The sequence below is a fragment of the Heloderma suspectum genome, chromosome 2 (assembly GCF_057233095.1).
Source record: "Heloderma suspectum isolate Gila_16-S chromosome 2, 16-S_ref, whole genome shotgun sequence".
NCBI lineage: Eukaryota > Metazoa > Chordata > Lepidosauria > Squamata > Helodermatidae > Heloderma > Heloderma suspectum.
Genome location: NC_139459.1, coordinates 112,085,750 through 112,110,031, shown reverse-complemented (window position 1 = coordinate 112,110,031; position 24,282 = coordinate 112,085,750). Strand labels below are relative to the sequence as shown.

The 24,282-nt window shown below is 42.1% G+C and overlaps 1 protein-coding gene across 9 annotated transcripts in view; it reads left to right on the top strand.

Moving 5' to 3' along the window:
• The window catches only part of PSIP1 (PC4 and SRSF1 interacting protein 1), a 36,917-nt gene that overhangs the window by 3,228 nt on the left and 9,407 nt on the right, over positions 1–24,282 (top strand). For all 9 annotated transcript variants that reach the window (XM_084834557.1, XM_084834556.1, XM_084834562.1 and 6 more), the window contains 8 exons: positions 2,549–2,625; positions 5,851–5,989; positions 7,775–7,894; positions 16,530–16,631; positions 19,536–19,598; positions 19,970–20,075; positions 21,687–21,762; positions 23,226–23,451. In XM_084834557.1, the coding sequence (XP_084690683.1) occupies positions 2,549–2,625; positions 5,851–5,989; positions 7,775–7,894; positions 16,530–16,631; positions 19,536–19,598; positions 19,970–20,075; positions 21,687–21,762; positions 23,226–23,451 (909 nt within the window). The remainder of the gene's footprint in view (positions 1–2,548; positions 2,626–5,850; positions 5,990–7,774; positions 7,895–16,529; positions 16,632–19,535; positions 19,599–19,969; positions 20,076–21,686; positions 21,763–23,225; positions 23,452–24,282) is intronic.

Sequence of the window (24,282 nt, the reverse complement as noted above, 5' to 3'; positions counted from 1 at the left end):
TTATGTGTGTTACGCACACAGAGAGAAGGGAAATTCTAAACGCTAGGATGAAATGCAAAAAATACAGTCTGTGATCAGTCAGTTAAAACTTAAATGTATATAAAATAAGCAGAGAAACCATTTACAATAGCTGCAATTAGTGATAATACCAATCCTAGATTTGCTATGTTAATTGTCACCTGCAGAGGGAAACCATTGTCACTTTTCATGCTAAATGGATAGAATCAAACTTCTGGATAAGGTCTCATTCAGCAGTTTCATGCTGAAACCTCCCTGCAAGTCTACCTTGCAACCCTCTGTCACCTTGAAACTTTGTGTCAGCTCATTTTCTTCCTTTTTTAACTGGAAATATGGTGCCGGATACATGAAACAAAGTGGTCCCGTAATTAGTACCACACCGATTTTAAAAATCTGCCTCTGCCTGGTGCTAGGCAAAAATTAACTGGATGATCCCTCATGAAGGACAGTGCCAGGACTGATCCCAGCTATAACAGTTTCTGAGCACTTGGAGAAAGAAAACTGATGTCTTAATAAAAGCAATTTCAACAGGCAATGATTTTCTACTTAATATGGATGGGAGATTGGATTGTACACGTGCCCTGTTTGTGAGCTTCCCATAGGCCACAGATGGCCATTATGGGAACAGAATCTTGGACTGGATAGCCCAGCAGGGCTCTTCTTAGGTTAATAATGCAATCCTGTGCATGTTTATTTCGTAGCAAGTCTTTCTGTGCTCAGTGGGGTTAATCCCCAGTATGTATGGGATTGCAACATAAGAGAAAATTATTGTGACTTTATTGTCTTTGACAGACAAAGTACAAAATATATTTGCATGTATATATGTGTGGTCTTCTGTTTTTAATCCCAGCTAACAATAGAACATTCTGACCACTGTAACCACCAGTGATTTTATTTGTGTGTGTGTGTGTATGCTGCTCCCTAATTACATATAAAGGACTGACCTAGGGAGAAATGAGACGGCTGCCCCTTGGGGCAGATGTTAGACACTTTTACCTGGAGGTTAAATTTTCAGTTCTTTGTGTTATTATATGTTGCAGAGAGTAAGTAGGTTATTTGGACTTTCCACCTCAGGCCAAACTATATTGGACTAGCTCTGAAAGTGAATTTGTACAAGAACCTGTTCAAACAGTAATTTAACTACTGTTCTACAAGCAACAAATGCAATTGTCTTGCAAAAACCTAATTCAGCTGCAAAAAATTCCAGCACTTTTCTTTTAATCCTCCATTGCTTGCAGTAGTCAATTCAGGTAGCTAACCATTTTTGCTACCTGTATGACATCGAATCTTTAAAATCAAGGATAAAGTCCTTTCTCTTATATTTTATAATTGATAAAACTCTTGCAAATGAGTACACATATGGAAAAAAGACATGGACTTCTCATATTCTTGCCATAGCTTTTGGATACATGATGTTGCTAATACGTGAATTATCTTTTTTCACAAATATGTTCTGTACACAAAACTAGAAGCAAAAAATTGTGAGAGTTACATCAAATGTCGTGGTAGGTTACAGTGTGTCTGTATGTGTATATAGGCAACAGTGATCCTTTTAATTAGTATGGTCCTACCTATACAGTCACTAGCAGCTAACATATTTCAGTTTTTCCTCCAGGAAACATTTATCAATTATGACAAATAGAGGTTGTTGTGATGGAGAGGTGTGAGGTGGATTTAGGGAATCTTTATTTAAAAATGGAGATGATTCTGCTTTTTATGTAATAAATAAACTGAAAGACCCATATCATGGATCTTACATACACTGCAGCTTTTATTTTTGTGCTGTTGGTGCACCAGGACATACTAGATCCATGATTTTCAAAATATAGAGAGCACCAATATGAGCACTGTTCAGAAAGAGGATTTGTAGGATCTGCATATGAGAATTGTGTGTCTCTGTCTGTCTGTCTCTTACACACACACACATCACATGTGCGTGTATGTGTGTGTGTAAAATTGTAATTAGAGGGTGGAGATCTGGCTTACACTTATAAAAATCATGAGGATCCGTATCTTGGACATTTAGTTCTTTGTTTCTGGAGGATTATGTCACTTAGAGTGTGTAACTTCTTTAATTGTGATAATTTCAATAGGGGCAAGTCTTAGATGTGACTTGAGGTGATGTGGATTTAAAATCATGTATTTGTTCTCTTTGTATACCTTCTGAACATTTGAAATGAATAATTAAGATCTGTGAATATCTGTGCCATGGATCTTGTTTTTTGTGTGTATACAATAACATTCTGGATCTATGATTTTTTATTGTGCCGAATGGATTCACGCAGTATATGTTTAGGATGAGTGCATGTAGTTTTCATTAAGAAATCATCTGTATCTGTCTAGATTGAAGTTTACCCTGACCCACTTATATTTATATCTTTGGGAAGACTCAATTTATGCTGCATACAATGAAATATTGAGGGGTTAGATAACTGCAACCTTTTTCTTTTCACAGTTCTTTATTATTAACTCCTCTTTAAGTAATTTCCTATGAAGTGTTCAATTTATAATAGTTTTTTTTCCTTCCTAGGTGGATGAAGTTCCCGATGGAGCAGTCAAGCCACCTACAAATAAAATGCCTATATTCTTTTTTGGCACTCATGAAACGTAAGTCCTATATATGCAAAGCTATACTGATTTTGATAAAGCTTCTTGGCTGTAGAACTGTAGTTTGTACAGATAGCTTTTGCTGATTTTAATCATTAGAGTACACAGACAAACATGTTAATAAAATCACATTTTTACATTGGGTTATTAAACTCAATGGAGCTGATTTCTTTCCATTCTTTAGTCTCTAGTGCCCTTTTTTTTCTAGATGCAGATCCCAGTTTGTTATCCTGTGTTATGTTGTACTTGTGGCAGTGAAGCCTTGCCACAAACAACATCTGTGTCAGGAAGGACAGCAACTGAGCAAAGCTGCTGCCTGTCTCAAGTTAGGCTGTAGTTGGCAATGAGAGGAGGAGTGAGGGCTTTGCTGCAGTCCTGGCCATTAGAAGCATGCCCTGAACTCTAGGGCCAGGCACTGCAACTAAGCTGAAATGTACAGGAACCAGAAACAGCCATTATTTCCCCTGACTGGCTACAGTGTGGGTTAGTTTTAGCCACCATTCAGGCTTAAAAGGCAGGAGCATAAGAGTAAAAGGGCTGACTCTCGAAGCTGAATAGGAAACTATGAGTTTAGCAAGCAGGCTGCCTTTCATTCAAGGATCTTTGCTGCCTTGAGCAGCTGGCCAGGCCAGCTCTGGGATTCTGTGAAGGAACAGCAGAACAGGAATGGAGGCAAGAAGGAGCAAAAATAAAGTCTAAGGCTGGTGGGGAGAGACTGGAAAGAATGGGGAAGCAAAAGAGATGGGGAAGAGGGAATGCATGAAGGTTATGGAAGGGAGAAGAGAGCCTGCTGATTGGGTAGCTGTGTGGGAGGGGTGCATGTGCTGGAATTTACACTCATTGAATTGAGAGTTCGGAGAGTTCTTAGGACTCTACTCTGGTTTTTGCACCTAAAAGGGATATTGTAAACTTGGAAAAGGTACAGAAAGAGGCAACCAAAATGACCAAGGGAGTGTAGCAACCCCCCCTGAGAGAGAAGGCTTTGACATCTGGGACTGTTTAGTTTTTTAAAAGGCAAATAAGGGGAGGCATGGTAGAGGTGTACAAAATTATGCACAGGGTGGGGAAAGTGGATAGGGAGACATTTTTCTCCCTTTGATATAATACTACACCCCAGAGTTATCCCATGAAGCTGATTGGTAGGAGATTTAGGACAGATAAAAGGAACTTCTGTGAAATTCGCTACCACAGAAATTTGCTACCACAAGATGTAGTGATGGCCACCAATTTGAATTGCTTTAAAAGGGGGTTAGACAAATTCTTGGAGGAGAAGGCTATCAATGGTAACTAGTCCTGATGGCTGTATGCTACCTCCAATATAAGAGGCAGTATACCTCTATGCCAGTTTCTGGGGAACATGAGCAGGAGGGCACTATTGCACATGTTCTTCATATGAGTTTGCCATAGGCAGCTGGTTGGCCACAGTATGAACAGAATGCTGGACTAGATGGACCCTTGGTCTGATCCAGTATGGCTCTCCTTAAGGTCTTTCTGATTTTTCTTCATCTCTCATTCCCAGAGTAACACTTAGATTTCTTTATAACAGGAATGAAGAGTGCGTGCCTGTCCAGATGTTTTCAGACTGCAACTCCCATCATCCCTAACCTTTGGCTATGCTGGCTAGGACTGATGGGAGTTGCAGTCCACCAACATCAGAAGGGCCACATGTTCTCCACCCTTGCTCTGGAAGCTTATGGGTATGGCCACACCCCCTGATGTCTGTGAATGTGGCCATGTCCTCTGCTGGCAAGGGGGCATGGCCACTGCCTCGTGTCAGTATTTGCTCCCCTACTCGTTGTGCTGCACATGGGCTTTCCCTATCAGGGTAGCCATGCATTTAGCACAGCTGAGCCAACTGCATTCCCTTCACTTCTCTGGCAGGCTCAGCCCCAGCTTGGTTGCACGTGGGCTTTCCCGGTCAGGGAGGCTTGGCTGCATATGGGCTTTCCCAGTCAGAGAAGCTTCACTGCACACAACAATGTGGGGGGGAATCCTGGTTGTTATCTCCGGTCTATGATTGGAGATCATGGGGGGCTTCCTCTCCTCTTATCCTCCACAAACCATGGGAGGGGCTTGTGCAGCGGAAGGAGGACAAGCCTCCCAAGGGCCAGAGGTTCTGCACCCCTGATCTGCCATAAAAGTTATCGTAAGAAAGGACCCTTAGTTCTTGCAGGTTCAGACCTTCTTGTAAGTCTTGCAGAGTTTTACTGTAGGAAGAATAGAAATGGGAGATCAGTGCCAAAGTAGAAAATCGCAGTTTGTGATCCAGGGACATAGCCTTTTTCATAATAATACAGTTGTCTCTCCATCCCTCATTTAGTTATTTTGTGCCTTCCCTAAAGCTACAATATTATTTTTGAAATGGAATGACTAGATCTATACACAGTATTCCAATGTGGCCGCAAAGTGCATGTCTATATAGTGGTGCGATGATGTTTAATGCAGTTTTTCAATTGTTTTCCTCATAATTCCAACATTGAATTGGACTTTTTCACTACAACAGCATTGCTGAGCCTACAAAATACTACTTAAAAGTTTGGGTTGGGGTTTTTAATAGAGAAGTGGTTTAATGTTTTATGATTACGGGTTTTTTTTCTGTGAACTTTTTATTACAATCCCAAAATTAAATTGCTGGTGTTATTACACCCATTTAGATCTCCTGTTTGTGTATGTCAGGAATTTTATTTTGGTCCGGTGTACATCACTTTCAAAATATGCTGGATCTCAGCTGTTATTCTATTGCCTAGTTTGGGAAAGTGGTCCAGTCTATGAGAGGACATCTGGTATTTTCCCATAAGTGCTATATTTCATCAAGAGTACTTGCTGAAGGATTTGTCCAAAGCTTTTTGAAATCCTAGCATTTAAAGTTATTGGATTGGATCCAATGCTGGTCATCCACTAGGGGAGTGGAAACAACTAGCAGAATGGATTTCTCCTCGCCTGCAGCCCCCCATGCATGCCCCAAATCTGCTTTGGAAGGTAGGGGAGACCCTCAGGAGCAAAATTGGGATGCGTGCAAGGAGCTGCATTAGGGAGAGGAGAAGTTGGGGAAATTCTGTTGCGCCAGTGTTGGATGCAACCCATTGTAAAAGAATAATTATAAATAATAAAGAGCTCCCCTTCAAATCAGTTTTGCTAATACACGTGTTACTAATAAAGGTGTTACCATAATGTGTAAACTGCAGAGTGTACATGGAACACTTACATGTTTCTCTTCCTTTGTAGAGCATTTTTGGGACCAAAAGATATATTTCCCTATGCCGAAAATAAAGACAAATATGGCAAACCAAATAAAAGAAAAGGCTTTAATGAAGGACTGTGGGAAATTGACAACAACCCCAAAGTTAAATTTTCTAGTCAGCAGGTAAGTTACCATCTAATGTGGAAGCACTAATAATTTAGTCAGACACTTCTAATGATGTTCTGGCCTATCAGTGGCTGTTCTGAGCCTCTAGCCTACTATACTGATATGGCTAAGAAGCTTGTTAGATCATAGGAATTTTAGCTCTCAAAAAGCTATATTTGAATGGATTAGGTTCCTCTTTACTGGGGATGACTGAGGGAGCCATCCAGTGTGTGACCAAGAGCCAGTTGTACTGTAACTTCAGATGTCTCTAAGTATTGTCCTCCAGAAGAAAAGAACAGGCCCCCTTTCCACCAGCAAGCCGCTACAAGTGGTGGTGGCTAGAAAGGACTTCTAGCACTCTTTGCCGCGACCTACCTTTCATGTTGTTGCCCCACATCTATCCTCTCCTACAGTCTTTCTGGCAGTATTAGCTCACCCTTGAGCAAATGGGTAGACTTCCCTCTCCTTACAGCTTCTCAAGGCCTTGGGATGACAGATGGAATTCCTGAGGGAAGGGTGGCCCTTGCCAGAGTAAATGGGGAGTATGTATGGTGAGTGACAGCAGATGAGGACCTCTCCTTGCCAGGAGTGTGGATAAGGCAAGAAGTGAGTTCCATAAGCGTTCTCCAGCTGATGGACAGTAGTTTTTTTCCCTTCTTTCAGAAGCCAGTATAGGCAATGGGACAGGTGTGGGGAAAGCGTGATTCCATATTTCGGACTGGATCTAATGATGGCCTTATGTGCATGGCCAGTTCTGCCAAACCCGGTCCACGCGCGGCCAGGCCTACCATTTCTGGTCTTCAAGCAGCCCCTACCGTTTGTGTCAGCGATGTATTGCTTCCAGGGGCAAGCCTAAAATGAGCCAAAACACTAGTTTCTGGAAGGGATCAGGGGAGCTGGCAGTGCACACAGGGCCACTACTGGATCATGCCCATCATTAAGAAGATAATGTATATATCATCGCATCTCATACTCCTATTATAGCTTGTCACTAATTTCCTAGGTAGCAATGAAAGTAACTATTTAAATACCCATCCAGTAGTTCTTAATGTTGTTCTGCCAACCTGAAAATAAGCTATGCTTAACTTATTTTAAGGCAAGCTTGGTATCAACTCCTGCCCTAGAGAGGCTACAACCGCAACGTTCTGTATGGCTGTCTTACTTCACAGAGCATGACTGTATAGATTTAGCCCTTAGAAAGGCAATCTTTGTTTTAGGTTGGCAGCTAGTCAGCAGGCTAGTGGTTCATCAAGCCTAGGCAGAGTTCCCAGGCAATCTCTAGTATCTCAACCTGTTCTTAGACTGAGGAGCCAAAGTAGTGTTGTACTTGTGGAAGACCAGATGGAGCCTAATTAGCTTGTCCAGTCACCTGACAATACACTTACTTTTTACCAAAATATTTGAATTGGGTATTTGCTAGTTAAGCACAAACATTGTAACTGCATGTGAACTTGAGACTACAAAATGCATTTCCTTAATACAAGAAAATATCTTCTAATTTTGTAATCATATTACTTTAGTTTTAGGAAGCAATTCTAAGCACACTTACTAGAGAATAAACCCCATTGAGCTCAATTGAACATTCTAAGTAAACATGCTTAGGATGCACTGCTAATCAGTTGTCTGTTTTGTATTTGTCTTTTGTGCTGTGCACTGCCCTGAAATCTGACATGATGTGAAGGATGGTGTAAAAATGTTTAGATTTCAAATGTTATTTAAAAATCACTTGCTTGGACACTTGCTGCTCTCATATCTGTATTTGCTGCTGATTTACTTACATGATGGCAATATATTTGTCCGCAGTCCCAGCCAACTATTAACACTACAGTTATTAAAGAAACAGCTCAAGAAAGTACCCTAGATACTACAGAAGGAAATGAACAAAAAATGGGACCCAAACGGAGGAAGTCTACTGCTCTTAAAGTAAGTGAATATAAATCAACAATTCAAAAGAGCTGCTTTCTAGTTCAAGTTTGTACTAACAACTAAAAGATTGTTAATAGTAATATGACAAATAATTAGAGCTAAAAGCTATACATTTAATAAGTAGATTAATCAAAGCCTTAGCGTTTAAGAGATGGGGCTAATTTTAAGCAGTGGGAGTGCATGTTAATAACACATGTCTTGATGCTAATTGTATATGTGAAATACAGAATGAAAAATAAGATGGCCTTTCTTCTAACATGGTTGAGCCTTTTGTTTATTAAGGCTGCAATCCTATACCATCTTACCTGGGAGTCAACGTCATTGAACTTAGTGGGATTTACATCTGAGTAGTCATAGGATTGCTCTTTTTTCTTCTTTCAATATCACAAACTATATTGACCCTTTTAAAATATGCATATTTTCAATTTACTCTATTTAATAAAGGCAGGGCAGAAACTAAAATTAATGAAACAGTTGATAGACCCATAGATTGTATATGATTACTTTCTAGGAATGAAATGCTTTTACAAAGCAAAAAAAAAAAACAACTATTAGCTATGCTAGAGGGTAATTTGCAGAGTAGTCTGAGCGAAAGGTATTCAAGTTCATTGTAATCAGTTGAAGGTAATGCATCTTGGTCCCCCATCATTTCTTTTTGTAGTTAAGTAAAATATAAATTCAGTAAAATATACTTCTGCCTCGCTCAGTATATTTTTGTGAACACATACTCATTTGAACAAACAAAAAATTACAGCCAGCTATGATGGTTGGGGGAATGCTGGGAGTTGTAGGACTTCTTTCTCTCTAAACATTCATAAGGTTACACCCGGAGGAAGCAATCCTATCTGGTTCGACGGTCACCTCCAAGCCCAGGGGTGAATGCCTATCCAGTGCAGGGTGGGAGGAGTGATGAAGAGCGGATCTCCTCCTCGCTCCCCCCGCCCAGCTGTCTAGCTGTGGGACCTCAGAGGGCGGGAAGTGGCAGCCAGACGACACGTAGGCTGTGTCATACCAGCATTTCCAATTTCCCCAGCACGCCCCCAGGAATTGCCCTGTTTTTGCCGCTCAGTGCTCCTCTTCTGAGTGCGGGGCCGTTCCGCGCTGCCTACGAGACAGTGCGGGAGGGGGTGGAGGTCAGTTCCCGGAAACCGACCTATCCTATGGCCATCTAGCCACTGACTAGCAGCCATAGGATTGCGCCCTAAGTCACTTAAGTTCTCAGTTCTCACTGACTATACAATTCAGGACAGAGTTTTCAGTTCCCTTTCAAGCAGGGCAGAAGTTAGGGCATATGGTACAGCACCGTCTGGAGAAGGGTGCTATACCTTACCCTGAAACTGCTTCTCCTTATCCATTTTTCTCTTGTTAGGGTTATTCCGATCTTGGAGGTCCAAGATAAAAATGGCTATAAAATAGCAGTTTAAGGGAGTGGGAAAGCAAAATGTGGGTGGGGGAAGGATTGAGCACCTGTTTCCTTCCTCCCATTCTATATTTTTAATTACACGTGCACACACTGTATAGGAAACAATTAGTGACCCATTTCTGAAGCAGATGTCTGCCACTATTGCATATAGTTCATTCCTTCTCCTTGTATGATTCCTGTGTCTCAAAAGAAAGTTGACCTGTGTAATGGCAGATTAACAATGCAACACAACAGCAAAAGCTGGGAACAACTTGCCTTGGATTATGGATCCTTGTTCTATGAGCTGAGCTGATTGTGGTTTTGTATCCTGGTCTGGGGGGGAAACTGAACCATAACTTCCTAGTTTGGACATCATGGGAAACTGTGATTTAAGAAACCAGGCTGTCATCACCAAATGTAAGCTCATGAAGGGAGGGGCAAGGAGGGAGTATGTGGGTAGTCGGATCATTCCTGGTCGGATAAACCATGGCGACAGGTAAACTGGGCCAGTTGCTTTCTTTGAATTGTTTTTAGGCTTTTGGGGGTGACAACTGCTCCACCTGATTTGGCAGCTTTGCCAGCTGGTTCTATTCTTTGCTTTCCTGTTGATTTCTTTCCTGTTGAGGTTAGCTTATCTGAACGTACAGTGGGGGGCTTCTTATGTGGCCTCACTGCGTCATCTTTGCATGCCAAAAGCAACTGAAACATTTCCCTTTCTAAAAAAACATGTCACCATTTCCTGGAGGGAAGAAACCTGGAGCCAGAGGAAGGACTATTAATGGGAATTTTTGTTAGGGAAATGGTTGCCACAGGCAAATTGCCTGATTACCAGTGGTGAAAGAACATCAGAGTGTGGACAGATAAGAATAGAATTTCATATTTGGTTATGCATATGGGTTGTCTTTTTTGTTGTTGCTTCCTGCTAACAGCTTTAAGAGTTAAAGTAATTACATATGTTTAAACTTTGTTTTGCCTGGCGGTTGAATTATTTTAAATGTTTTTTTATTTTAATTTTATTTTTCATTTATTTTAAATGAAAACACTCCCAGTTTTTAAAGATGATTTTTCTCCTATTTTTATTTTTGCTACATTTTTATATGTTTTAATTTCTATGTCATTATGGGGGCACTTTTCAATCCCAAAGGTGACTTATAAATAAATAAATATGCATTTAGTAATCTGGTAGGGTGCTGAATACATTTACTGCTTTCTGAGACATACCAAAGAAAAGGGAGCTTTGACATTTTCAAGGTATAATAATAAAAAACGTGTGTAATTATATGCAGTTCTAGATCTTAAGACCCACTTGCTGTGCTATTGGTGTCAGAAAACATTCCACGGGAACAAGGCAGAAATTAAGTGGGAATCAGGATCCCAGGTAGATGGCACAGGACACTATCAGTGATTTCAGCTTAGGATCATTTCATTATCAGCACTTTAGGCGAGACTGGTGTCCTGACCAAGGGAACAGCAGACTGTTCAGTCCTTGTGATACAGAAAGACGCTCCACACTTCCAGGAGCCAAAGCAAACTTAAATACACTTTTACACAAGGGAAAGTTGATATAGTTAGTTACAACTGCATACAGAGCATAAAGCCTTGTTATAGTTACCTCCTGAACAAATGTTCATCCTGTGCTGATTTATTCCAGTGAGAACATTTGTTATGGAGCAGTTTGAAAAAAGTTTTGAATCTCAAAGGAATAGATAACCAAACTTAGGGAAGTGCCTAATTGGTTCCATGAGTTGAGAGAACATTGATGGTTTTTTCTTGGGTTTCTCTCTCTCCGAGCAGAGAATCCTTCTGGACATTAATGTCAGTGGATGAGGATGACTCTCAGCAGCTTTTAGGAGCCAGCTGCTTATGCATGCCAATGTGTTGTTTGTCCTATCTCTCTCATGGTCTGGTCCTTACCAGTATAGGCATTTTTAGGAAGGGCACACCAAGCAAGTGTCCCGAATCTTCTGAGCTGTGCCCCGAATCATCTCTGCTAACTCCAGTAATATAATCTGCCTTAATACAAGCCTACCACTTCCCTCTGAGCTCAGTAACCTTACAGTGACTAGGAGACCTTAAGACACACTCCCTTTTTAGACCAATAGGGGTTCTATCATGTAGGGAGCAGTCTTTAAAGTATAGGAGACGCTGCCACCTTTCCTTCTGTAGTCTCACTGTTTTCTCACTCTTTTTCTCTCCCTACTTTTCTACTCTTAACATATCCACTGCTGGGAGGCAGCCGATTAAGACTAAAGGAGGGTTAAGATTATGTGACATCATGCCCTAGGAAGTGCTGGGGAGGGTCACCTTTGCTGAAGTTGAGATATATTATGTCCACAGCATTCGCACAATCCACAAGGAAGGTTACCTGATCAAAAAATGAGATCAGATTAGTCTGGCAGGATTTGTTCTTATTTATTATTTATTGCATTTCTATACTGCCCCATAGCTGAAGCTCTCTGGGCAGTTTACAGAAGTTAAAACATTAAATACAATCTAAAGAGTTTAAAAGCCATTTACAAAAAAGCACATAAAAGCGCACAGACAATATACACAAACAACATATAACTAAAAACAACATTTAACTATCAGTCATAACTAAAGACACATTCAGGACTGATTAAAACTCATCATGTTCTGGCAAATGCTTGGGAAAAGAGATAGGTCTTAACCTGCTCTTAATCTTAAGAGCCTTGTGTGGCGCAGAGTGGTAGGCGGCAGTATTGCAACTGAAACTCTCCCCACGACCTGAGTTCGATCCCAGTGGAAGCCGGGTCTCAGGTAGCCGGCTCAGGTCGACTCAGCCTTCCATCCTTCCGAGGTCGGTAAAATGAGTACCCAGCTTGCTGGGGGAAAGGTAGTCACGACTGGGGAAGGCAATGGCAAACCACCCCGCTATAGTCTGCCATGAAAACGCCAGAGTAAGCGGCGTCCCTCCAGGGGTCAGTAATGACCCGGTGCTTGCACAGGAGGAACCTTTCCTTTCTTAACCTGGTGCCAAAAATATAATAATGTTGGCACCAGGCGGACCTCATCAGGGAGCTTGTTCCACAGATGGGGGGCCATCACTGAGAAGGCCTCTCCCTCATTGCTGCCTTCTGAGCTTCCCTTGGAGGAGACACTCGGAGGAGGACCTTAGATGCTGAACGTAGTGTACAGGTAAGTTCATTTCGGGAGAGACATGCCGTCAGGTATTGTGGTCCCAAGCCATGTAGGGCTTTATAGGTTAAAACCAGCACCTTCAAATTGAGCTCAGAAGCATATAGGCAGCCAGTGCATCCGGGGTAGAGTCAGTCTTATATGTTTGGACCTTCTGGTCCCAGTTATCAATCTGGCCACTGCATTTTGCACGAGCTGCAGGTTCCGAACTGTCTTCAAAGGCAGCCCCACGTACAGTGCATTGCAGTACTTTAACTTGGAGGTTACCAGAGCATAGACAACTGAAACCAGGTTATCCCTGTCCAGATAGGGGCATAGCTGGCCCACCAACCGAAGTTGGTAGAAGGCACTCCGTGCCACTGAGGCCACCTGAGCCTCAAGTGACAAAGATGGTTCCAGGAGAACCCCCAAGCTACAGACCTGCTCCTTCAGGGGGAGTACAACCCCCATCCAGAACAAGTTGAAACATGCTCCATCCGGTCAGCAGAACCACCTACCAATGGCATCTCAGTCTTGTCTGGATTGAGTTTCAGTTTATTAGCCCTCATCCAGTCCATTGTCGCAGCCAGGCACTGATTCAGCACATCCACAGCTGAATGTGTTCTTCACCTGAAGAAGATGAAAAGGAGAAATAGAGTTGCATGTCATCAGCATACTGATGACAACGCACTCCAAAAGTCTGGATGACCACACTCAATGGTTTCATGTAGATGTTGAACATCATGGGGATCAAAAACTGACCCCTGTGGAACATTGCCAAGCAGTGTTCCCCAAACACCACCTTCTGGAGACGACCCTCCAAGTAGGAGAGAAACCACTCAATGCAGTGACTCCCAGCTCAGAGAGCCGCCCCAGAAAGATAGCATGGTCGATGGTATCGAAAGCTGCTGAGAAATCAAGGAGAATCAACAGGGTCACACTCCCCCTGTCTTTCTCCCTACATAGGTCATCATACAGGGTGACCAAGGCTGTTTCTGTGCTAAAACCTGGCCTGAACCCCGATTGAAATGGATCCAGATAATCAGTCTCATCCAAGAATGCCTGGAGCTGGTTGGCAACCACTCGCTCAAGGACCTTGCCCAGGAATGGAATATTTGCAACCAGCCTATAGTTATTAAGGTTTTCTGGGTCTAGGGAAGATTTCTTCAGGAGTGGTCTCACCACCGCCTCTTTTAGGCAGCCCCGGACCACTCCCTCTCGCAAGGAGGCATTAATCCCCTCCCTAGCTCAACCAGCTGTTCCCTCCCTGCTAGTTTTTATTAGCCAAGAAGGGCAAGGATCCAATATGGAAGTGGTTGCACGAACCTGTCCAGGCACCTAGTCTACATCCTTGAGCTGTACCAACTGAAACTCATTCAAGAAAACTGGACAAGACTGTGCTCTGGATACCTCACCAGATTCACCTGCAGTAATACTGGAGTCTAAGTCCTTGCGGATGCAAGAGATTTTATTCTGGAAGTACCTAGCCAGTGCATTACAGCGGGCCTCAGATGGTTCCATAATGTCCTTAGGGCTAGAATGTAAAAGGCCCCGGACAACCCTAAAAAGCTTCACTGGGTGGCATGTGGACAATTGAATAGAGGCAGTGAAATGGTTTTCCTTGCCACTCTCACTGCCTTTGAATATACCTGGCCACAGACATGCACCAGAGCTCAACTAGGAGTTTTTCTCCACCTGCACTCAAGCAGTCTCCTATTTTGTTTCATCACTCTCCACTCTGGGGTATACCATGGAGCCATACGAGCTCTACTCTGGAGAGGGCACTCAGGAGCAATTGTGTCAACTGCCCGGGTCATTTCTGCATTCCACAGATCAACCAGGGTTTGGCAGGAGCACCAGCCATATCAGCCAGAACCCCCCCAGCTCTCTGGAAACCATCTGGATCCATTAGCCTCCAGGGGCAGACCATCTTAATAGGTCCCCCACCCTTGCAGTGGAGAAAAGCCGCTGTAAGTCTAAACCTCAGCAGGAAGTGATCTGACCATGACAAAGGGACTGATACAGAGTTGCCCACCTTCAGATCACCATCTCCATGTCCAGTTGAGAGAAACAGGTCTAGATATGCCCCGCTACATGTGTTGGGCCAATAACGTTGGGACAGTCCCATGGCTGTCATGGAGACCATGAAATCCTGAGCCGGCCCAGACAAGGCACCCTCAACGTGAATGTTGACATCCCTCAGAACCTAGGGAGTCTGTTGAGCAGTGGGGTGAGAGATATACCAACAGAATCCTTAATCTGTCCTGCTGACCCAACACAAGGTGTTGCACTCTAGACCAGTAATCACATGGACAGGGAGCCTGCAAAGGGAAATGGAATTCTTATAGACCACAGCATCACCACCTCCCTGGCCTTCAAGCCTTCTCTGATGCTGGACCAAGTACCCCAGTGGTCATAGTCAGGAGAGACTGACTCCTCCCTGCTCACCCACTCAGGTCTTGGTTATACATGCCAGTTCAGCCACCTCATCCACTATGAAGTGGCTAAGGGGGGCCATATTCTGAACCGATCTGGCATTTAAAAGCAGCATCCAGAGACCGGAAGGCAGATTGATAGGGCAACCACCAAACCTGCGGTTGCAGGGAGGACAGGAACACAGCACGGCCATTAACTATCTGGGCCATGTTCCCCTTACCTGGCAAGTCCTTACTACGCCTTATCTCCTTGTACCCGTCACTACACAGATTGCCCCCTCCCATATCCTCCCTCCTAGGCACATACTCAGGCCACCAGAAAGCCAAGCAGAGGAACAGGGTCCAGGTCCTGCAGGGCTCACAGCTGGATGGTCTCCGGCCCCTCCAGCAGCAGGAGAGCCTTTATAGCTAGAGCCAGGTTGAGGACCTGGTTCTTGGCAAATCCATATTGGCTTCGAGTAATCACTGCATTGTTTTCAAGGTGCTTCCGTATTGATCACTTTATAATCTCCAGAATTTTCCCAGAGAGAATCCAACTAAAGTTATGCTTGTGGAAGAGGTTGTGCAACTACTTTCAGGAGTGGGCCATGGGCTCCACTAGTGCAGTGTGCAAGCGTATGCGCAACTGAAAGATTTGGTGGAGCTCCGCTAGCGCTATTTTAGTTTGTGGAATGATACTGTTGGATATTGCCCATTGCTTTTAAATAAGTTTTACAGTTTAAAGCAAGAAAAAGCCCTCAGCTACCACACCTCCTAAAATTGACTAAGGTATGTGCAACCCTCCACCCACTCCCAAATCAGTCTGTAAGTGCTACCCCTCTGAAAGGAATTGGTGCTCTCTCACTCCATTTTCAATCAGTTCTTTTCCTTTTCTTCCCTCCCCATCCTAGTGTTCCTTTTTCTTCCTTATTCCATCCATGGGTTCACGTGGTTGCAGAGGAAGGAATCTTGGCCTATTTTGTTTTTGTTTATCAGTTGCCATTATCCAGCAATGGAATTACAAGCTTTAAGAAAAACAGGAGTTAAGGGGTGGGGGTGGGGGATAAATACTGCTCACTTGTAGAATCCTGTTTATGTCTACTCAGAGATAAGTCCCATTATATTCAATGTGGCTTATTCCTAGGAAAGTGTATAGAGGATTCCAATGTAAGTTACTTTTGCAGGGAGGTTTGCAGCCTGATTCTGTGCATGTTTACCCAGAAGTCCTGTATTGTAAGCATGGTACTGCAGGCTTAATAAACAGCCCACCCCATTCCTCCCACCCTTTCATCCATATCCTATTCATGATTTTGTGATTTGTGTGTGTGTTTTTCATGGACTTCAGTAGTGAAGGAAAGGCCCTTGGTACATGCTCAAAGGAATGTAGTTTTCTTGCAGCAAGTATGGTCAGTGCTTAATCTCTAAAAACGGAATGCTATAATCTGTGTGGGATATATTCCATCACTATTGAGTGTATGGGGAGGGAGAGGCTCAGTGATGAGAGAGAAGCATTTTGTATATTAAATTTTTAAAAAATATATACAGTTCATGTCTATCCACCATTTCAAAACTCAGAAGCAGATTAATAGCAGCAGATAGATATAACTATCATCGTTAGCCACATGCACAGACTCTACGTGGATGTAACTGAAAACAAATGATACTTGTATTTCATTTCCAGGGACCTGTTAAACAGGATAATATAACCACTGAAGCTGAAGAAGAAGAAAAAGAGGTGGAAACTTCAAAAGACAATGATTCTTCAGAAAAACCTAGTGGTGAAGTATGTGGGTTTGAAAAATTTGGGTTATTTTTCTTTTTGATTTGACCCCGGTTCACACAATGCTGAAAAATGGGGATCACATACACACAACCCTGCTCATCTTTCTCATATGAATTACACCCACCTCCAGATGTGACCTCTGTTTGGTATTGTATATGAATTTTGTTGATGTGCCCAGTTGTGTCATTCTGTTAGCACAAATGGTGTTGCGCTAGCAGAAACTAGGTTCTGAACTATGCGCTAGAGGAGAATTCAGCTAAGGTTAGGTTTGCACAAGCGCTATTACTACTACTACTATATTTATTTATACCCCGCCTTTTTCCCAGTGCTGGGACACAAGGTGGCTTACAAAAATTAAAACATAAACAATTAAAACATATGAAAATATACAAAAGTTAAAATATAATTAAACAACAATACAATTAAAATTCTATTAAAACACCATTTTAAAACAGCATTTTAGCAGCTTACCTCCAGGGTCCAACTATGTCCCAAAGGCCTGCTGGAACAAGAATGTTTCAGCCTGCCTCTGGAAACACATCCTCCTAGCCTCCCTGGGAAGGGTGTTCCACAGCCGTGGGACAGCTGCTGAGAATGCCCTCTCCCGGGTTCCCACCAAATTTGCCAGTGACAGTGGTGGGACTGAGAGAAGGGCCTTGCCAGAAGATCTCAGAACAGCAGGTTCATAAGGGAGGATATGGTCTTTCAGATAACCTGGATTGGAGCCATACAGGGCTTTATAGGTCAAAGCCAGCACTTTGAATTGTGCCCGGAAACAGACTGGAAGCCAGTGAAGCTGTTTTAACAAGGGAGTTGTATGCTCCCTGTAGCCAGCCCCAGTCAACAGTTTGGCAGCAGCTCTTTGACCAACTGCAGTTTCCGAACACTCTTCATAGGCAGCCCCACGTAGAGCACGTTGCAGTAATCCAAACGGGATGTAACTAAGGCATGTGTCACTGTGGCCAGATAAGACATCTCCAGGAACGGGCGCAGTTGGCGCACTGGTTTTAACTGTGAAAAAGCACTCCTGGCCACCACTGAAACCTGAGCATACTAGGCTTAGGGCTGAATCCAGGAGCACCCCCAAACTGCGAACCTGAGTTTTCAGGGGGAGTGCAACCCCTTCCAACACAGGCTGAATCCCTATTCCTTGATCTGCCTTTTGACTGATGAGCACCTCTATCTTGTCTGGATTAAGTTTCAATTTGTTCTCCCTCATCCAGTCCATTACTGATGCCAAACACTGGTTAAGTACAGAAACAGCTTCCTTGGAATCTAGTGGAAAGGAGTAGTAGAGCTGGGTGTCATCAGCATATTGGTGGCACCAAACTCCAAAACTCTGGACAACCTCTCCCAGCCATTTCATGTAGATATTAAATAGCATGGCTGACAGAACAGAACCCTGAGGGACCCCACAGGCTAACAGCCACGGAGTCAAACAAGCATCCCCCAACACCACCTTCTGAGTTTCCCCCCCTAGGAAGGAATGGAGCCACTGTAAAACAGTACCTCCAAGTCCCATCGCAGCGAGATGTCCCAGAAGAATACCATGGTTGATGGTATTGAACGCCACTGAGAGGTCCAGCAGAACTAACAGGGAGACACTCCCCCGGTCCAGTTCCCAGTGTAGGTCATCCACCAAGGCGACCAAAGCTGTCTCCATCCCGTACCCAGGCCTGAAACCAGATTGAAATGGATCAAGATGATCCGTTTCATCCAGGAACCCCAGTTGTGTATAACTTGTGCAACTGATTGTGCATTACGCTTATGCAACTTCTTGTGGAAGCATAATGGGCAACCAGTTGCACAATGGAAAGATTTGGTGGATCTCCACTAGTGCTATTTTAGTTTGTGGAATGACACTGTTAGATATTGCCCTTTGTCTCCAGAGGGGCTATTTAGACAATTTAGAGTAGAGCTGCACAACTGAAATCACTGAGGATGACATTGGTATATTAATCATGGAAAAGTATATTTGCTAGAGTTTTACTTCAGTGTTTTTTCTTGAACCTCTTCTCTGTTTGGTCATAAGTGTATTGGCATGTATTGTGCATCACATAGGGCTTTTTTTATAAGATGCTTCATAAATATTTATTACTGATCTCCTTTTTTCTCTCTCAACTCCCCAAGACGGTCAGTCAAGAAGTGTTTACTGCTTTTGACTGGTAGTAGCTTTCTTGGGTCTCAGGCAAAGGTGTTCCCATCACCTGCCAGCTGGTCTTTCAACTTAAGATGCCAGGAATTGCACCTAAGACTTTCTGCATTCAAATAATGTATTTTGCCACTAAGCCCAAGGATTCCATGCTTGGCTTCTATTCATGCTAGCTTTGTTATTTCTAGAAACTGAGGCAATGCTGGATCTACAGCATGTGCTCTTCCATCTGACCCAGGACTACACCTTACCATAGGGGCACAGAAAGGCACTGTATTGTTGCAGCTTCCATACCACCAGTGTAATATACGAAGAGGGGGCGGCTTAGAGATGAGAGAGCAGTATATCATAAGGTGCTTCTGAAACTCCCCTCGGTTTCAAAAATAGGTTGCCATGTAGCATGAGGGTTCCTGACAAAGGAAAAAAAGAAGTATAAAGCCTCCCTGGGCTCATGGAAATAGTTCCACCATTCTTTGAAGGTTGGCCATAGTGGTAGGACATTTAGGATCAAAGCAGAGGTGGCTGACAATGGGCATGCATGGTTTGCTTTTTTCTATGAGATAATAGCACTATGATTTGATATAAATTATCTAATTTTCTGTAGATTTACTTACATGAATTTGGCAAATATTGATGCCCGTAATAAACCTGTTGTGTAGAATTATTGGGGGGGGGGGGTGGCATTATGAACTTCTGAATTTCAAGATACTTTGTGACAATTTTCAGAGTTTTCTAATAATGTTTGTCTGTAGGATGTGGGGAAACCAAATGATGTAGCTGTTCCTAAGGTTAATAGAAGGGGGAGAAAAAGAAAGGTAATTTTTAATATTTCTATTGATTTATAGCTTTGTAAATGTTTATTGGATTATCAATTGAATTTCAAACACGTAGCTTGTCATTGCAAATATACACTAACTGAATCCTTAACAATGCAAAAATTGCATTACTCCAAAATATGTGAAGCCTAATCTCTGTGAAGCCCATCTTTAAAAAAAAAAAAAAGTCCTTCATAATTATTAAGTAGTTATATCTGTATCTGCCCTACCTCCATAACAAGTCTCAGAGGTAGACTGACCTGAGAGATAGTGTTATATAAACTTGTAGTCAGTCCTCCTTAGGCTGACCCAAGATTTGGTACAATAGTGTATTTTAGTAAAATTCATATGAAGGAATCCCTTTAATACAGGCTGAAAAACAAGCAGAAGCTGAAGAGACAGCAGCAATGGTGGCAACTGCAACAGCTGCAGTAGTTTCAGCCCCAAAAGCAAGTCCTAAAAGAGGAAGGCCAGCTGGTAAGTTGTAAAGTTGACCCTTGCCTGTTGGTCCTAAGTTCTAATATTACATACAAAATAATTTATAGATTGCAAAACATTGAAAATAAGTTTTTAGAAAAGTCCCTATTACGATATTATTAATTTTGTACTTCTTCCATATGCAAGTCTCACTTTCATTTTTTTAAGTACTTTAGTACCACATGTATGTAAATAAATCCTTCCTCTTGAACTATGGTCTATGTAATGGTGGAGTTTGAAATTGCACAACTTACTTAATCTTTGTGGCCTGTTAAAGCAAATGTAAGCATTTTAAAGTACACTAAAAAGGGCGGAGTTTATTTTCATATGCAAAGAATGTAAGTACAGAATAACTGAACACATTCTTATGAGTGTTCATCACTGGGCAGTATACTCAGCATTCATTGGTATGAGCATCTGTGATTCCATTGTGCGCTGTATCATCTTGAAACCAGATGCATTTCTAATGCTAAGCTACACTTCTTGATAGTACCCTACTTTTTTGAGAGCGAACAAATGATAAACATAAAAATATTAGCCCTGCCTACTTAAATGTTAGATTTCAGTTGCACATAAGTTACTTGGAAAGTTCATTGATACTGGCAGAATTGATTACTGATGGAATGAGCCTAAGAGTACAGCCTAAGAGTGGGATGCAAAGAGAAGACTTCTGTGCACAAAGCTTTTCTTGCTCTTCTCACTACAGTTATTCCAATGCCCAAAACACTAAGTAAGCAAATTTTTGGCTAAACAAAAAATTCTCTTCTGTTCATGTATCTCCGTTCTTTCTGTCCTGGGCTTAAGTGTCTAAATGCCATAGATTTAAAAAATTCAGAATGTTAAAACAATCTTCCTAAGGAATGTGACAGAAGCTCTTAAACAGAATGGAGTCTAAAAGCAAATATATCAATGTTCTAGAAATTAAAGCTATAGCTTTGATCCATCAAGAGGAAAATGCAATGGCATGCACACACCGGAGACTTCCTTCTTTTGTTTCCTTTCCCACTGCTCCTACATTGACCTTGCTTTCATAGCAGGAGTGCAGGGTACCTGTTAAAAAGGGAAACTTAGGGAATACTTTCAGTGGGCATGTGGGTAGTGTGGCATCTGCACACACATACGTAGTAAAGTATGCTGTCTGGATTGGGAGCGATGTTATAAACCTGCAATTTTATTAATTCTGAGTTGCAAAATTATACAACAAAAATGTTAAAACAGCATTATTTTTGTGTGAATATTTGTTCTGCATATAAATGTATAGAATAGAATTAACATGTACATTAAGGACTAGGTTTGGTTGTTCTCAGATGGGAAAACAGAAACGCCAGTTCTTTAGGTCTTTCATAATATGAGTCTTCTTTTCTTGCTTACCACATCCTGGGCTCCAGTAACTATTCTCACCAAATTGTTGGTCTTCTAGTAAGGATGATTCTGACCAAGATAAACTCAGTTTCAGTTAAAATTGAGTTTATGAGATATACACTACTACATTAATGCAGTTAACATTGTTAGTTCGTGGCTGTTATAGTTCATCTCTTGATGGTCAACTAAATGTAAACTGAAATAGTGGTGTTACATTTAATCAAACCAAATGTTTCTTTATGAAATTAGCTACTGAAGTAAAGGTTCCAAAACCCAGAGGGAGACCCAAATTGGTAAAACCACCTTGTCCTCCAGAGGGCGACATGTAAGTTTGTTTTAAAGAATTGGCATTTGTCACAGAGTTATGAATGCAATAGGTTAAACTGTAGAAATTACATAGAATCTGTAAGTATGTATCTGAGTGACCTGACCTGCCTTCACTTTGAAGAGGCAAGAGTGCGTATTGTTACCCTTGGTTGATATTTGTTTCAGGCCAGATCCGCCTTATATACTAAATCTGAGGATCATTCCTACCCCAGATTATAACATTGCATCAGTTTCTCAGGTACATTTCTATGAAGATACAACCAAGTCTTTTGTTAAAGGTCTTAATAGGAAAGGAGTGACACGCTGGGTCCGGGAGGTGATTAATACCTTGCTATGAGAGGGAACAGTGCCAGTCACCTTGGAGGCAGCAGTTGTGAGGCTGCTTCTTAAGAAATCCTCCTTGCATTCCAAGTAAACAATTATGAGAAAGTTCCTAAGGTGCAGCTGCAGCACCAGTTGAGAAGAAATTGAGAGGCAAAGTGGGGCCACCCCCTTTGAGCATGTGCTTTGAGGACTGGAGGCAGACGTAGAATGCGTCTGTGACTGCACAGGTGACTAGCTGAACTGTAGTTCAAAACAACAGTAACCTCTCTGTTTTTAGCAGCTGTGCTGACTCCCGGTCCATTTGTGGTACAATTCAAAGTGCAGGTGCTTACCTGTAAAGCTCTAAATGGCTTGGGAGCCCGAGTACCTAAAGGACCACCTCCTCACACATGATCCTGCCTAAGTGCTGTGTTCATCATTTTTAAGTTCTCTTCTGTATTCCCCACTATTACCGTCTGAAGTTAGGTGGGTGGTAGCCAGAGAGAGGGTCTTGAAAACTGTGGCACTCCCCTATGGAATGCCTATGGAGGCTCACCTGAGGCAAATTGTGATGTCATTCCAGCATCAGGGGAAGACATATCTATTTGCCTAGGCTAATAGACATGTAATATCAGTTGTTTTGAGTGTAATCTGCTATGGTGAAATCTTATGCCGATTTTGTATGTTGTCCTACTGCAGTGTTTTAAGTATTGTATATATTTCATATTGATGTTTTATTGTCCTGGTTATATGCTGCCCAGTACTGATAGCTTTGCTGAAAGGCAGCTTAGAAACATTTAAATAAAATAAATGTACGAACTTGTGCTTCGACATGAGGATTGCATATGCAGCCTCAGCAGTTGAGCCCATTTAAAGTCTGTGGACTTTTTTTGAGTCTATGTACATGCTGAGGCACCATTTTATGCGGTCAGCACCTCTCTTTTCTCCACATTGAGTGCCATTTCCTGGTTAAAAAGCAAGTTACAAAACGAATAAATAAGAGTATGAATCTTCCCTTAGACATCTGTGTGCAAGCTTACTTTTAATAAGACAGTTTCATGGCAATTTTTTAATCTTCTAGTCAGCTCAAATGAGTTTTGAGCTGGCTAGAAGATAAAAGAAAGCATAATTCTGTTTTGCTTTGGGGTGTCTTTTTAGTGTTCATGAGGAAGATAAGAGTAAGAGAAAGGCCGCTGAAGAAAAGCCACTCAAAAAACCGAAAAGGGATGAAGAGAGTCAAAGGGAAGAAGACAAAGTAAGAAAAGATCCAGATAAAAAAGAAGGGAAAAAAGAAGTTGAGACAAAAAGGAAAAATGCTGCTAAAGTGGGATCAGCCTCAGCCTCCGATTCTGAAGAAGACGGAGAAGAGCAGGAAGGGAATAAAGTATGTGTGTGTCCTGTTTTTTCTTTGCATTAGGACAGGGGTGGGCAGACTTCAAGCTTGTGGGATTTAGTTTGGTTTTTTTCCTGGAACCCTGAGATCCACCAGCTGGAGTCAAGTCCACAATAGTGGCTTAGAAAGAAGGCTGGACATACACTTAGTCTTAAGGGACATGGCATATATGAGTGCATCTCAGCTCAGGAATTTGTTAGTTCACAGTCCTTTCATGCAAAAATCCATTCCTGGTTTTCCCACCAAATTTTCTTCATTTCATTAACCTAATTTGCTAGTGTTTAAAAAAAAAACCTGGAGTCAGAAATTCTTGGTGATCTACTGCAAATCATTCAGATTTACCAATACATCCTGGTGTACTCTCTGCCTACCCCAGTGTTACAGAAGAATGCCTATATATACCAAGCTATATTCTGTAGCTAGTTTCAGATGCTCCCGATGAAATATTTTTCTTGTTGTATAGAATAAACTGATAGCACTAATTTGCTGAGATATTGGTCTTCTTGATAATAGGAGCACTTGACTCCACTGTCAAAGTAGTAATTATTATACATTATTACATTTATATCCTACTTTTTCTCCAAGGAATTCAAGACAATAAATGTAGTTCTGTCTTGTTCCCTCTTGCCACCCCTTTTTTATCCTCACAACAATCCTGTAAGGTAGGTTAGGCTGAGTGATAGTGACTGACCAAGGTCACCCATGAGCTTCATGGCTGAGTAGGGATTTGAACCAAGGTCTGCCCAGCCTTATTATTAACACCTATAAGGCACCTACAATTTTCAAAGCTCTGTACAGTTACTGAAAACTAAAGACAGTCCC